This window comes from Nothoprocta perdicaria, unplaced genomic scaffold (genome assembly GCF_003342845.1).
Source record: "Nothoprocta perdicaria isolate Ctin4 unplaced genomic scaffold, notPer1 scaffold_23, whole genome shotgun sequence".
Lineage (NCBI taxonomy): Eukaryota > Metazoa > Chordata > Aves > Tinamiformes > Tinamidae > Nothoprocta > Nothoprocta perdicaria.
In genome coordinates this window covers 3,260,781-3,274,115 of record NW_020455455.1, presented here as the reverse complement: position 1 = coordinate 3,274,115, position 13,335 = coordinate 3,260,781, and the positions used below count along the sequence as shown (strand labels likewise).

General features: G+C 45.0%; 1 protein-coding gene across 1 annotated transcript in view; it reads left to right on the top strand.

The window, feature by feature from the left end:
* The window catches only part of CUBN (cubilin), a 132,812-nt gene that overhangs the window by 54,904 nt on the left and 64,573 nt on the right, over nucleotides 1-13,335 (top strand). The window contains exons 29-31 of the mRNA XM_026039382.1: nucleotides 2,554-2,735; nucleotides 9,335-9,509; nucleotides 10,669-10,850. Of these exons, the coding sequence (XP_025895167.1) occupies nucleotides 2,554-2,735; nucleotides 9,335-9,509; nucleotides 10,669-10,850 (539 nt within the window). The remainder of the gene's footprint in view (nucleotides 1-2,553; nucleotides 2,736-9,334; nucleotides 9,510-10,668; nucleotides 10,851-13,335) is intronic.

Sequence of the window (13,335 nt, the reverse complement as noted above, 5' to 3'; positions counted from 1 at the left end):
TCTTACCTAGTTTGGAAAAGCTTCTTACTGCATTTCCCCCTGCCAGACCTGCTGCTATTTCCTTTCACAGATTTGTGTTTCACAGCTGTAGCTCTGCCTTCATCAGAGCCAATGGTAGGAGAGCCSAGATTAAGTTAGGAGCTAGAAGACCCCATGGTAGAGATGACAGCAGATGCTGTTGGGGTTTAGCAGCTGCCTTTAAACCATCCTGATTTTATCAGAGAAGACATTTACAAACTGATGAAGAAAGAGATGTGATAAGGAGAGTAATGGCCTAAGAAACCTGCTTCAGATTGCAAACTATGCATAGATTGAGTAGAGATTAGAAGGATCTCACACTTCTTCGTGATTTAGTTGAGCAGGTCAGAGAGGTCGGTGTTTTTAATGTTGTAAAATATTTCCTAAAAGTAACAGTTTGCCCCTGGAAATACACAGTTTGTTGATTGTTAGGGGGCTTAATTATTATTATAACTATTTTGAGGCTCTTTTGCTATGTAACAAAGACTTCCTTTTGGAAGTTAATCCAAAGAGCTTGATGGAGCGTGGGTTTTCATTGTAAGGGTGACATGAATGACCCTACAAAAACTGTTAGCAAAAGATTAGCTAGAGCTTGAATGAAAAACTTGAGGGATTGTARTACACATAGAAACAAAATGCTGCAGCTGCAGGACAGCGTGAAACACAGAAACTCCGATCAAACGCACAATTCCCTTGCTTTCCCCACCTGACAGGAAAACAGCCACCCCACTTGCTGCTGGCACCAGCGCCCCAGGGCTGGACCAGGGAGAGGGTCTCGCTGGGAACCCAAAGTGAGCGAGGGCAGGAGTTGCCACCTACGCATCTGTAAAGCCACAGTCACAGAATCACAGCATCACAGCATCACAGACTGGTTGAGGTTGGAAGGGACCTCTAGAGATCACCTAGTCCAACCCCCTGCTCCAGCAGGGACACCCAGAGCACGGGGCACAGGGCGGCATCCAGGCGGGTTTGGAAGATCTCCAGAGAAGGAGACTCCACAGCCTCCCTGGGCAGCCTGGGCCAGGACTCTGTCACCTGCACAGGAAAGAAGTTCTTCCTCACMTGGAGATGGAACTGCCTGTGTTTCAACTTGCTCCCATTGTCCCTTGTCCTGTCACTGGCCACCGCTGAGAAGAGCTTGGCCCCTTCCTCCCTACATTCCCCCTTGGATGTGACCAGGGCTCGGCGTTTCTCTGGTCCTGGCTGCGGCTCTGGACACTCACAGCCGAGATGCTGCGCTCGTGTTTTGGGAGGCAGAGCCACAGCCACGGCTGGGGGTGCGGAGCTGAGGGGTAGAACAGCTGCATCCGCAGAGACCTGCACGCAAAGCCACGGCTGAGAGCTGCCCCTACGGCTGTAGCGAAACCACCACTTGTTTGAGGTAGTGGCGCAGAGTCACGGCAGTGACACCTGAGTTGTTACTCTTTGTGTCACATCATTAGTTGTGTGTGGAGAGTGATAGGGAACAGCAGTCTTTTTACTTGTAATTTTCAAAATCCGTGTCACTGATGATTTCTATGTCCTGTATATGCTATCTATGCTATATATGCTGTCCTTGTGGTACTGGCAAATTATTTTCTTTTGTGAACTGTCCACGTACAGTGTGTTTAATGCAGGGGAATGGCCAAGGCTGTGGTAGCAGCCAGCAGTGGTCTCAGGGCTCAAGGCTGCTGTGGCCACGTCTTCCTTCTTCCAGGTGCCTTCCCCCCTTCTAAGAGCTTGAGATTGGGCACAGAAAGTGAGAGAAAGGATCAGAGATGCAGTGACTGCTCCACCACAGTGGCAGCCGATCTCCAAGGTTCAGCTGCTCTGTGCTGTCAGACCAGGGCCTGTGTCTGATCTATGGCTTGTGTCCTTTTCCTTTTTTTCACCTAGCTCAGAGTGTGTGAGGATTTAATCACGTAAGGGGCTGAGGAGCGGGACCAAGACAATACTTCCTTATCTGAAAAGAAAGCACAAAACTTCCACACAGGGCATGTCTCACCTTTGCACAGYTAAAATTGAATAAAAAAGAGCAATACTAAACCCATGAGATGTCAGAAAGCCAGTTCAGCCACTGTGACTTGGCAGCCTGTAGCCATGTTCAGCGGGCTGAGGGAAATTGTATTGTCTTTGCAAGTTTATGATTTCCAAAGCAATGGGAAAGGGCATTTTGACAACAATAGGAAACCTCCCCATCACAGCTTAGTTCTGTATTAGTTGAGGCCAGCAACAGCTGAGGATGGTTCTAATTCATTTTTCTAGAACTGATCAAACCAAGTTAGAGACCAATATTAAAATGTCAGTGACTCCCTCTGTGCCTCAGTTTCTTCAGCTGTCAAAGCAGATGCTGAGGTTTGGAAATCTGGGGCAGTGCCAGGAGCAGCTTCTGGCTCTCTGCTCCCTGCTAGACTCGGTCCCCTCTGACGGAGGGGACCCTCAAACCCAGTGTGTACATCTGTGCACGATGCAGGCGCCGAGGCCTGTGCGTGTGCTGGGCTGTCGGGGAGGTTTGGCAGAGCCCCTTGCTCACAGGCTGCTCTGCTCTGTTGTCAGGTTGTGGAGGGGAACTCGCTGGCCCGTCAGGATCGTTTCACAGCCCTGGCTACCCCGGCAGCTACCCGAGCAGTAGGGAGTGCATCTGGTACATCCGCACGGCCCCTGGCAGCAGCATTCAGCTCACCATCCACGAATTCGACATCGAATATCACCCAGACTGCAACTACGATGTTTTGGAGGTAAGATTTAGGCCTTTGGAGGTAGATTTAGCCTTCAAAAATACACGAGTTTTTTGCATTTCTGCATGAAACAGATTACCCCAAGAACTGCAGAAGCAGAACAGTCTACTGCAGTTTCCCATTTCTGCTGTGGTTCAAGTTGTGTTCCACACGTTGCAGAAACCAAAGCACTCACTAATTTTTGTGTTTATGACTTTGCTCTTTGTACACCTTCATCAACAGTGAAGCTCAGTACTGCACACGTCATAACAGGAGACAAAGCTATTCCGAAAAGCTTGAAGTCTTAAAATGTCCACCCTTTCCAAAGAACTAAGTGTAGGGTACTGTACCATAGAGATCACATTGCTCAAAGCTAAAGGAAGATGATGTATTACTGGATGGAGAGCTAAGGTGGGGCCTTGTGTAGGACCTTCCAAGGAAACGGGGTGGTTTATATTTATGAATCCTAAAAAATGTGAAGAACCTTTGTTCTTGGGAAAAAAGAATAAGAGAAGAGGCAGTGCGGCAGTGTCCTAAGCAGATCAGGGTGGTTGGACAAGGAGAAAAGGGACCTCTCTAAGGGTTTATTGACGTTTAAGAGACCTGGAAGAGTGCCTGGTCCTGTTACGTAACCCATCTTGGTGCTCATGTTGGGAAGCAGCCACATGACCAATTCCCAGCTAACAGATTTGAATAGACTTCCAGTGCAGGAAAAAGCACGAGGAAGTAGTTTCAGAAAGAAATTATTTGGAAGGATAGATTGTCTAGATGACTCTCATCAGGGAGATACAAAATCACTAATGGAGCTACAGTTGTTGGGTCTTTTGTTGTTACTACCCGTGTGAATTTTTAATGTTCTCATAATGGACTAAAAATAAAAGATTCATTAAAAGATTATAGCACTGTACTGGGGCCTCGTGTTCTCCCAAGGAATGGGAGGGGAGTGGGGCTGGCACAGAGGCAGACAGCTCTTCATCCACCACGTGCCCTCGCTCGCTGCTTCTTTCCTTRCCTTTGTTGCTCTGATTTCTCCAGCCCCGTGGACCTAGTGCGTGCTCAGCAGCAACGTTCCCCTTATCCTGCATCCTAAAGCAGCCCTTACGTATATGGTGGCCAAACTGATGACTGTCACGCATCTGTACAAGCAGAAAGATGCATGGCTTAAGTCCAGTCTTTTCGCTTTAAACCAGGTTTTCCTGGCTAAGCAATGAAACCGAGTTCTTGATCATGTGGACACTAGTATCTCACCAGCCTTGAGGCTTCTGTGGCATCTGGATGCAAGGAAGTTGCTCCATAAACCCTTCCCGAGTGGCGGTGGCAAGAGCCCTCCTGTCACACTGCTGACACCAACGCCTGCGCATAGGTGACCTGCGTTGGCTGCTCTGGTTACTGATGCAGTCAGCTGGGTTGTAGCTTCGTTGCTGTTGGTGCCTACATGGCTGCATCKAAGCTTATCTGCCTGTAGGCTTTGGTCATGCCTCCCTTGCCCAGAGGAATCAATTAACCAGCGACACAGTCCAGTTCAGCTGGTGAACAGGGCAAGGATGATGCCTGCACCTCGCGCCGCTCACCAGGAGCTGGTGGGACGCAGCAGGGGTACAGGTGCCTGGCAAGGGTTTGCTCAGCAGCTTTTTGACTAGTAGAGGGCCAGCCCCAAACCCTATTGAATGGTCTGCCTGTCACAAACTGCATGAAGAAGTTGCTAAAGGGGATCCAACCGCTTGCTGCTCCGTGCCCCTGAGTAAGGAATCTGCCTTTTCAGTTTGCTTTCTCCACTACTGCTGTTTTTTACTTCTTTCTGTCCATGTGCATTCACCAGCACAGACACCCACCTTGCAGTTTGGGCTTCCCAGCCTTCCTGCCCTCAGTGTCCATGTGCCTCTTGGTTCCTCGTCATGTTCCTCGGCTCACTCAGCTTCCAGAACCAGGCTCTGATCTGCTGAGAGAGGAACTAAAGCAAGTTGAACTATTGGGAAGGTTCAGTTCATGTCTTGGTATAAGATCAAAGGTTCTGTCTGGCAGTATAAAATTCTCCCTGCCAAACTTCAACCATTTTGTAGATTTTTTTTTTTTTTGTAATTTTCCACATATCTATTTCCTTCTTCTTGCTAGAAATTCACAGCATTATTGATATAGTCTGCACAGAACAAAAGATGATGCAGATTTAAGGGTAAAATAAAGAACGTGGTGGTTGTTTTCARGAGCTGTTGTACATTGCAGTCTTATTTGCTGGACGTGTCTACATAGACCCAACCTGACAGCTACACATGCACACACACACRCAAGCCTGAGGCATTCCCTGGAAAAGAAGAGATTACTGGTGTCCTTTTGACATAGTTGGTTTCAATCATCRCTGGATTTCCCAAACTTCTTTCCCCCTAATGTTACCTTCCTAAGAGTATCTTGTCTACCAATTTCAGTGGTTATTGAAGTCTTTTTTTTTTCTCATAGTTATTCCCCTGATTTCACTTTTCCTTATCTTCGAATAGTGAGTTTTACCACTTCCTGTTTTCTTTCAAGTCAAATAACTTTCTACTTTTAATAGGAAGTCAAAATCGGAACTGAAGTAGCTCTGCAGGCTGCTGTTCCCCCAGACTCCCCTGCCTGGTTAACTCTCTCCGCTCTCTGAAACAAGAAACCTTTTTCAGAACATTGTAATGAATTTCTGTGTCCTTTCCTATTATTCTTCCAAAGTATTTTATCTTACCATAATAATAATTTCCCAGAAACCACGTTTGCTCACTTGGTTGCTTTTACCTTTTGCCCACAGACATCTTCCTTCCACTTGGCAATTGYAGGGAGTTTCTGACAGATCTTTCCCATGACATGAACTTTTCTGCTATCTTCCTTTTTATCTTTAGCAGTTTAGTAAATACTTCACTCTTGCACATCTTTTTGAAGCCTTTTCTTTCCTATAAAATGCAGCAAGCACCTCCCTTCCCTTTCCTTTGACAAGGCCTCTCAAACAAACTGTCATTTTTCTGTCAATATCCTGGACCTGCCACATTTTTCACCGAGTMTTTTCAGTAGTAGTTAAGTAAAAACTTTGTGTAGGGAATCTTCAAATTCTCCTCCTGGCTTCTCCGTGCTCAGATGATCAGTAGGTTTCCCTCTTTCTTCCCTCTCCTGTCTATTTTGATGCTGTTGCAGCCTTTCTCTTGCCCCTATCAGATTCCACACATTTTAAAAACATCCAGAAGCATTTTCGAGGTTACTTCTAAAGATGTTTCATATAAATGTTTTATAGAAATAGAGGCCATCAATTTGGAAAGAGTTGAATGTATTTTAAAAATGGCTTTTATGAAAATACACACATATAGAAAAATGACTGTGCTGGCTTTGTTAAATTATGACTTATCATCTTCAACAGGGATCAGATTTTAGTAAGCTGTAGATATGTGTTGCCACAGCAAGACATAGTTGTGAGCTGAAAAGGGRAAAAAAAAAAAGTCAATCTGTTACATTTCCAAAGCTTTCTCAGCTACTTTGGTCTTCTTGTTTAAATGTAAAGAGAAATAAAGTATTGCCATGATTCTTGTTTCCCTGTCAGAGGAGTCAGGCTCTCTCTTTGCTGGCAGTTATATCTGAAAAGGGATCAGTTTTATTCCCAGAAATCTGTGTCATGAGGGTGGACCAGCCACATGAAAACAACTTGCTGTTGCTCATAACTCTGGAATGCTGACTGGTAATAATAAATGGAGCTAACGGAGCAGAAGCAAATGGTAAGAGCAGATTAAAACCATGGGCTTTATGGCAGTGTCCTACATCCCCGCTACTCCATCCAACATTATTTCATCTCTGGATCAGGTGCTCAGATCAGTCTAAAAGTTTTTATTTTTATTTTTATCTCTTTGCAGCTCAGACATCCTGTGACTCTTTGTGAACCACTCCCTGGAATTCATTCTTTCCATCCATTCTCTTTTCCCTCTCTTTTTTTTTTTTTTTTTTTTTTTTCATGTGGTAACTGTTGGCTTTCCTCTTTTGAGCCAAAAGTAACATTTTATTGTTTTTTGTCATGGAAACACTCGGGTCTGTTTTGTTCCAGCCCTTGTTAAAGCATCTGATTAGTTGAACCAGCCTAAAGGAGAAAGGCAAGTACTAAAGAGCAGGGCTCTGACGAGTGCATTTGGTTTGGAAACTGTGCAGAAGGCCATTGCTGAGCAGCTAACAGTGTAAAGGCCAGCCACAAATCTCAGCTTCCTACCCATATTTCTTCCTCATCATTAATTTTCTTTTGACAGTCCGGCTCTAACAGGGAGTGTTCAGCTTAAACCAAATTAATTTCTGAGGTAGCAGTACAGAGAGCAGCAGGGCTTGGTTTGGAGCCAGGCTCCCCTTGCCCGTGGTGGCAGATGGCCCTGGGGCAGCGGGGACGTGTGAGGCCGCTCCCTGGTGCGCATCGGAGCTGGAACGTCCTGCTGGCTCCTTCGGCACGGAGCTTCCCTGGGCAGGGTTAGATGATTAAGAGCATGTGTTTCCACTGGTCCCATGCTGAGGCTCTGTCTCAGGGAGATACACCACAAAGACATTTTAAAATCCACATTTTGAACAGGCTTCTGACAAATGCAGCTGTTGTGGGGCCATGTGAGCAGCGAGGCATTTGCTGAAGCTGCTGAGCTCCCAGCGACGAACATGCCTCTTCCCAGCACTGTGGCTGCTGCATAACAGCCAGGACCTGAGCTGTAATTTCATCCCTTCTGACTTCTCCTGAATGCTTCGCGACGATCGATTTGGCAGAGGAACCATATGCCCTCAAATCATGCAGCCTCCTTGCAGAAAGGGTAATAGTGCTGGCCTCAGTCAAAATTAAAATGCATAAGGATGTAAAATCAGCCACTAACACGAAAAGGAATCTTCTGAATATCTTACAGAGCATCATGGTTACAGGACAGATCATTCCCTATTGCTTCTGAGAGCTCAGGAGAGCTTCAGCTTCCACATTACTCTGGAACCACTGAACATATTCCCAATTTAAAAAAGCAGCAAACAAGTTCTTTCACCTGTGCTTCCAGTGGCAAAGCAGGCTGGGCACTGCGCTCACTGAGTGAGCACGCGCTCAGTCGGGCTGTGGAGCAATGCACCACACTTATCTCTGCAGGCGGTGGCACGACTTCAGCTATTTGTAACACCTGCCCAGCTATTTAGCTTGCACTCAACTCAGGCTTCTGAAGTTAGCAAGTGCCAGGCCGAGCTTATGAAAACATTGTGTATGTCCTCATCATACAGAKAGTAGAAGTAAAGGGCCACGGAGCAGACTGGGTCTCATGATGCTGTCACTTTCTGAAAAATATATAGAGAGATTGCTTTTTCTGAGCTTTTTGTTGTTTATCAGACTAGTTAAATACTGGTGCAAGCCTGGGATGATACTGAGGGAAAATCTTGATGCAAATTGTTGCCCCACCTGGTTTTGTTGTTAGAAATAATCATCCTCTAGTTTAGCTTGGGGATGTACATACAATGTGTGCTGGTACAGGTGAGAATAGCTGCTGCTGTTCTAGCTGTTGCTAGATCAGTTGCTGAAGGACAGTGGCAGTCTCTTCATTCAATGTGTCCAGCAACAATATTCCCACTTGACATTACTGTCAAACTGACTTTTGGAGCTGCTTCCTCACCAGGGAGATCCCATTGGGAGTCAGGAGACCAAAACATTATTATTTGCAGCATTTCATGACCATACAGGAAGCCAAGAAAATTTGGTCATTGAGGAACCAGGCACCGACATCATGGCTAGTTTTGGGGACCGTGCTAAGCGTGTGTGTCTCCTTGGGGYCTGAGAGGGCAGGCTAGTGAAGATGAGCCAAGGCCACCTGTTACAAATGGCTGCAAAGTATTATCCATCCAACATACCTTKTGGAAAACGACAAGCAGAATTATCAGGCCAGACAATCTAATTCAGTTGAGAAGGTTTAAYGCTGCGTTTTAAAGTATATAAGATTGTTGATGATGCTTAAGAGATCAGTGTTCTTCTGGCTTGTAAATATCTGAGGAACACTCTTCTGAAAACAAATGTCATCTCTGAAAAGCCCAAACTTATTTTCTGTGGCAAATATATGCCCTTATTTCTGTAGGGTGTTATTAGTATATCATGTACTTCCTTGGCCAAAATCCCGTAGCTGGATCCTGATTTTGCCATTGAAGTCACAAGAATTTTTATATTTTATCAGAGACAATGATCAAATCTGGCTCCAATTAATGAAAAAAAAAAAACAAACCCAAAACAGCCTTAACTGTGCTCTTAACACAAAGGCACAAAAGAACAACACAACTTCCAGCAAGTTTGTTTGCACAAGCAAGCAAAAAATATACTTCTATATCCTCATGGAAACAAGGTGCTATCACTGCAGGGGTCAAGACACTTTGGCAGAGTCTCCAAAGCAGAAAGATCTTGTTTAGTGCAAGGCTGTTTTGAAATCGTCTGGAATTGTCTACTTGTTCCAGGTGTTTCAGACACCAAGCAAACCTAACGAGAAAACAACTTTACTAGCTACCTTAGATTTGAAAATGTAGAATCACTTTCAATATTTACCTAAGATTTTTTGTCTCTTGTCTAAAGAGTCCTGATGTGTTCTACTATGGCAAATGGTGTCTTTGAAAACTTCTAACTGACCGTGTTCTTCTAGGTCTATGGTGGGCCTGATTTTCTCTCTCCTAGACTAGCCCAGCTGTGCATCTCCAGGTCAGCACAGAACCCACTGCGAGTCTCCAGCACAGGCAATGCAGTCGTCGTCCGTTTCAAGACAGATGCAGCAGTGACTGGGAGAGGTTTCAATGCTTCCTGGCAAGAAAATCCGGGTGGTGAGTGTGCCACTTAATCCCAAGAGAAATGCAGGAAGTCTGAGAAGAAGCGAGGGTCACCCATGCAAACATGGAAAGCAGATAAGCAGTGTAAGACTGAAAGATTGAATTAGGATGTTACAGGGAAATGCTGAAAAATGCACAGAGGAAAAGAATGAGAAAGCAATATCTAACTAACTGGCTGATATTTAAGCCTATTTACATGTATTGTTACAGTCTACCTCTTTCTTCTGTCCATAAAGAATGAAGACATTCCTGTAATCAGAAAAGAACTTTTGTATTCCAGGGGTTTCACCCTCCTGCCCCCCGCAGCCTTTCACTAGCTGACTGATGCTTCTGGTTTTAAATTATAAAGTGAAAATTATCTGAGAACATGGCTTAGCTTGGAGAACTGAATGAACTCCAAAATATTTGGAGTGATTAGTAAATCCTTTAACTCCACGAGATTCCTCCATCCCCATGTGATTATTTGTTCAAAGCCTTACTGGTAATCAGTGAAAGAAGAGAAATGTTTAAAGGACCCAACCACATGTTTTCTACATGGGAGTTCTTATGAAAAGGCTAATTGCCAGTACATAATTGCAATGAAAAGTGAGAAAAGGCCAATTTTAATTCTTGCAGTTTCACTTGATTAAATACACTGATTCATTGGCCTGTCAGGGTTCAAACTTCTCCATTCTCACAACTTTTATGAGAAAGGCACAAGATTTCTTTGAATAAAAAGACAGTTTACAATAGTCCTTTGACTTAATCCCCTTCCAAGATTTGGTAGCGTATTTTTCCAAACTACTTAGACCTCCCTGAAGCTTTCTCATCCCTTTCTAACATCTTGCATTTGCACTTCCCTCCTCTCACCTATTAAATTCCATCTCATCGGAGCCCAAGAGCAGTGTAATTTTTATCCTTCCAGAGGCCCCTTCCATCTGCAGTAGTCCCTGTGTCTCTCACCCTACTTCATCTGTTTGCATCACATAAAAATCCTTTGGTTTGTGTTAGTCAGACAGGATCCATCATGGTCAGTCAGATGGAGCACTCATTCTAYATAGTTTTAATGTAGACAATACAAAGACAGGAGTGATAGTCCTTCAGTTTAAAAATAAAAGAATATTGCTAAGGATAAATGACCTATTATGATTGAAACTGATCATATCTTTTTTAGGCTGTGGTGGTATTTTCCAAGCTACCAGTGGTGAAATCCATTCTCCAAACTATCCTGAGCCCTACAGTAACAACACRGACTGTTCTTGGGTTATCCAAGTTGACCAAAGCCACCGAGTCCTGCTGAACTTCACGGATTTTGACATGGAAAATCACCTCTCATGTAACTATGACAGTGTTGCAGTAAGTAACAAGGGACATTTCAAAAGTTTCCTTCATGAGCCTGGCAAAACTCTTGCAAAAGAGCAAGTTCCCCATGCCAACCTAGTTTGCAGTTGTTTTCAGGCTGCTTGTTGCACAGCCATGTGCTGTATTTATGCACTGACAAGCTAAGGCTTAAATTTGCGCTAGCTTGCCTTTGCTCCACCACTGGAGCAGACCTCACAAATGCATTTAGACATTTCACCATGTCCCCYCTTCTGTGTGGAAGGACCTGCTGTTGGTGAGCGTGGTGCACGCAACATCCTTTTTGGTAGTGTGAGTTCTCTGCAGTTCCCAAGGAGCAGCCCTGTATATGGGTGGCTGTTATTATGACACCCTTTTCTGCCCACAAGTGTAGTAGGTGCCCACACTCAGTTACTTAGTACAGCTCTTAGCCCAGCAGGAGTTTGGATTTGCCACCCTTTCCTCCATGTGCACTGTGTACTCAGGTGCTCCTCAGCTGGCTGCTTAATTGCTTCATTAGGGAGCCTCGTGTTGCTGTCAGCCTGGGAGCTTCTGTTGGTCTCGTGGAAATGCAGGTTGTTGCTCAACCAGCGCATGACTACAAAGAGCTTTCCRCGTCCCACATGGCCCCACAGGAGCAGGAACATGAAATCCTGGCCTCTGGTGCCAGATTGTGCTTCACACAGTACAAAGGCAGGGGTGGCTGGTGCAAGCTGGATAAAACACAGTGGCTCCGGCCCAAAATCCAGCCCTGCTCTCCTCGGAAAACSGTCATTCATAGGGAACACAAATTGGCAGGAACAGAGACTCTTTTGAAAACAGCATCACTTTTAACAGCGTTGCCWCCTAAAGCTTTTTTGTACCGAACCAGTAAAAAGGAACATGGCCTCATTTTGCTGGGCAGAACTGAAGATTTCATTTGGCTACAAAGCGTCTTTGTCCAGTGGATGTTCATWTTTGCCTGGTTCCAAAGCACAGGGAAATATGGCTATGTCTTTTTGTTCATTTTTTTTTTTAAATTTCACATAGGAGGCATATTGAAATGAAAAATCTATTGGAAAATAAGAAAATCTTCTGTGACACAAAGGTAGAAAATCTCATTGCCTGCCAGAAGCAGGGGCCTTCTGAACCAGCAGCACTGCACAAAAAAAGTCCCCCAGTTAAGGGCTAAATTCTGAACAGACCTAAAGTCTAAGCTGCAATTTTAAACCTGTTGCCAGTGGAACTTGTCTAAACRCCCTGTGGAGTACTCAGCTCCATAAATCCCCTGCAGTTCTAGGTACAGCTCCTGTTACCTTCATAGGCTGAATACACATACATTGTTTCCATCTGCTTTTTTTGTGTTTTGGGGTTGTTTTTTTGCGGGGTGATGGAGGAAGAGGTTGCCCATTAGCCCCAGTTGTGCAAAGTGCCTGAAGCAGCAGTGTGAACTGGGAAGGAGATTCAAGTTTAATGGAGGCAACAGTCATTGCCTGCCAAGCTCAGAGTGATGCGAGAGCGGGCGAGGACGAATCCTGCATTGGAGCCAAGAGTCTCCGAGTGGTATGTGAGGCAGGGGGCGGCTCTTCAGTGCCAACATCAACAGAGCAAGCAGATTAGATGGCCTTTCTCTCCTTACCATGTCAGGAGGCTGGTGACTGCTTGCTTCCACCCCCTGCRTGTGGTTTGTGTGCATCTCTTCCCATGGCTCTCTGTAGGCCTTGCAATGTAGTACAAGCAGACGGAAGGGCCTGAGGATGTCTAAGGACATGTAGGACTGGGAATAGCTTAGGAATTGCAATCCAGAGAAGCATAAATGGAAAATATGACTGGATAAGGAAGTTAGCGGGTTGTTATTTTCTCTCTAATATAGAAAACTACTATGTATGAGTAATAGAATGGTTCCACCCTTTTYGTTTTGTGTTTTTTACTTATCTTTATTTTTTTAATTTGTTCTGTGAATTCTCTGTGGCTTCCCTCCACCCTTGAGTGCACCAAAGGCCTTTTCCTTCATCCTTCCCCTTCTAGACCAACTCATTTTTCCCTGTGATACGACTTGAGATGGCACATACAGTTTGCCAGTTCTTTGTTGTTCTCTTTGGGAACACAGGAAAACATACCTTTTCCTGCAATGTCTTCCATTGCACAGTTACGAACAAAATGGAGGAAGGGAAAACATTCAGGTCTGATACTTCTTGGCTATTCTGCTCCTCCAGAAAGCCTGGTGCCTTTTTCAGGTCTGCTCAGTGGTTTCCTGTGTGAACCGGAGCCCAGATCTAGGTTCAGTCAGACTAATTTTAAGCATGGAACTGTAACCGTGTAACTGCTCTGAGCTCCCTCCAGAGTCAATGGACACAGCACAGGAGAGAGGCCTCCCCAGAGCAGTGCAGGCACCAGAATGCACCTTCTTCATTGATGATGGATGTCCTAGTTGACTGCCTAAATGCAGGTGCTAAATGAGAATTTGCCACTTTCTCTGGTCTGCAGAAAGGGTAAGAGCTTGAAAGGAGTTTTTAGCAACCTT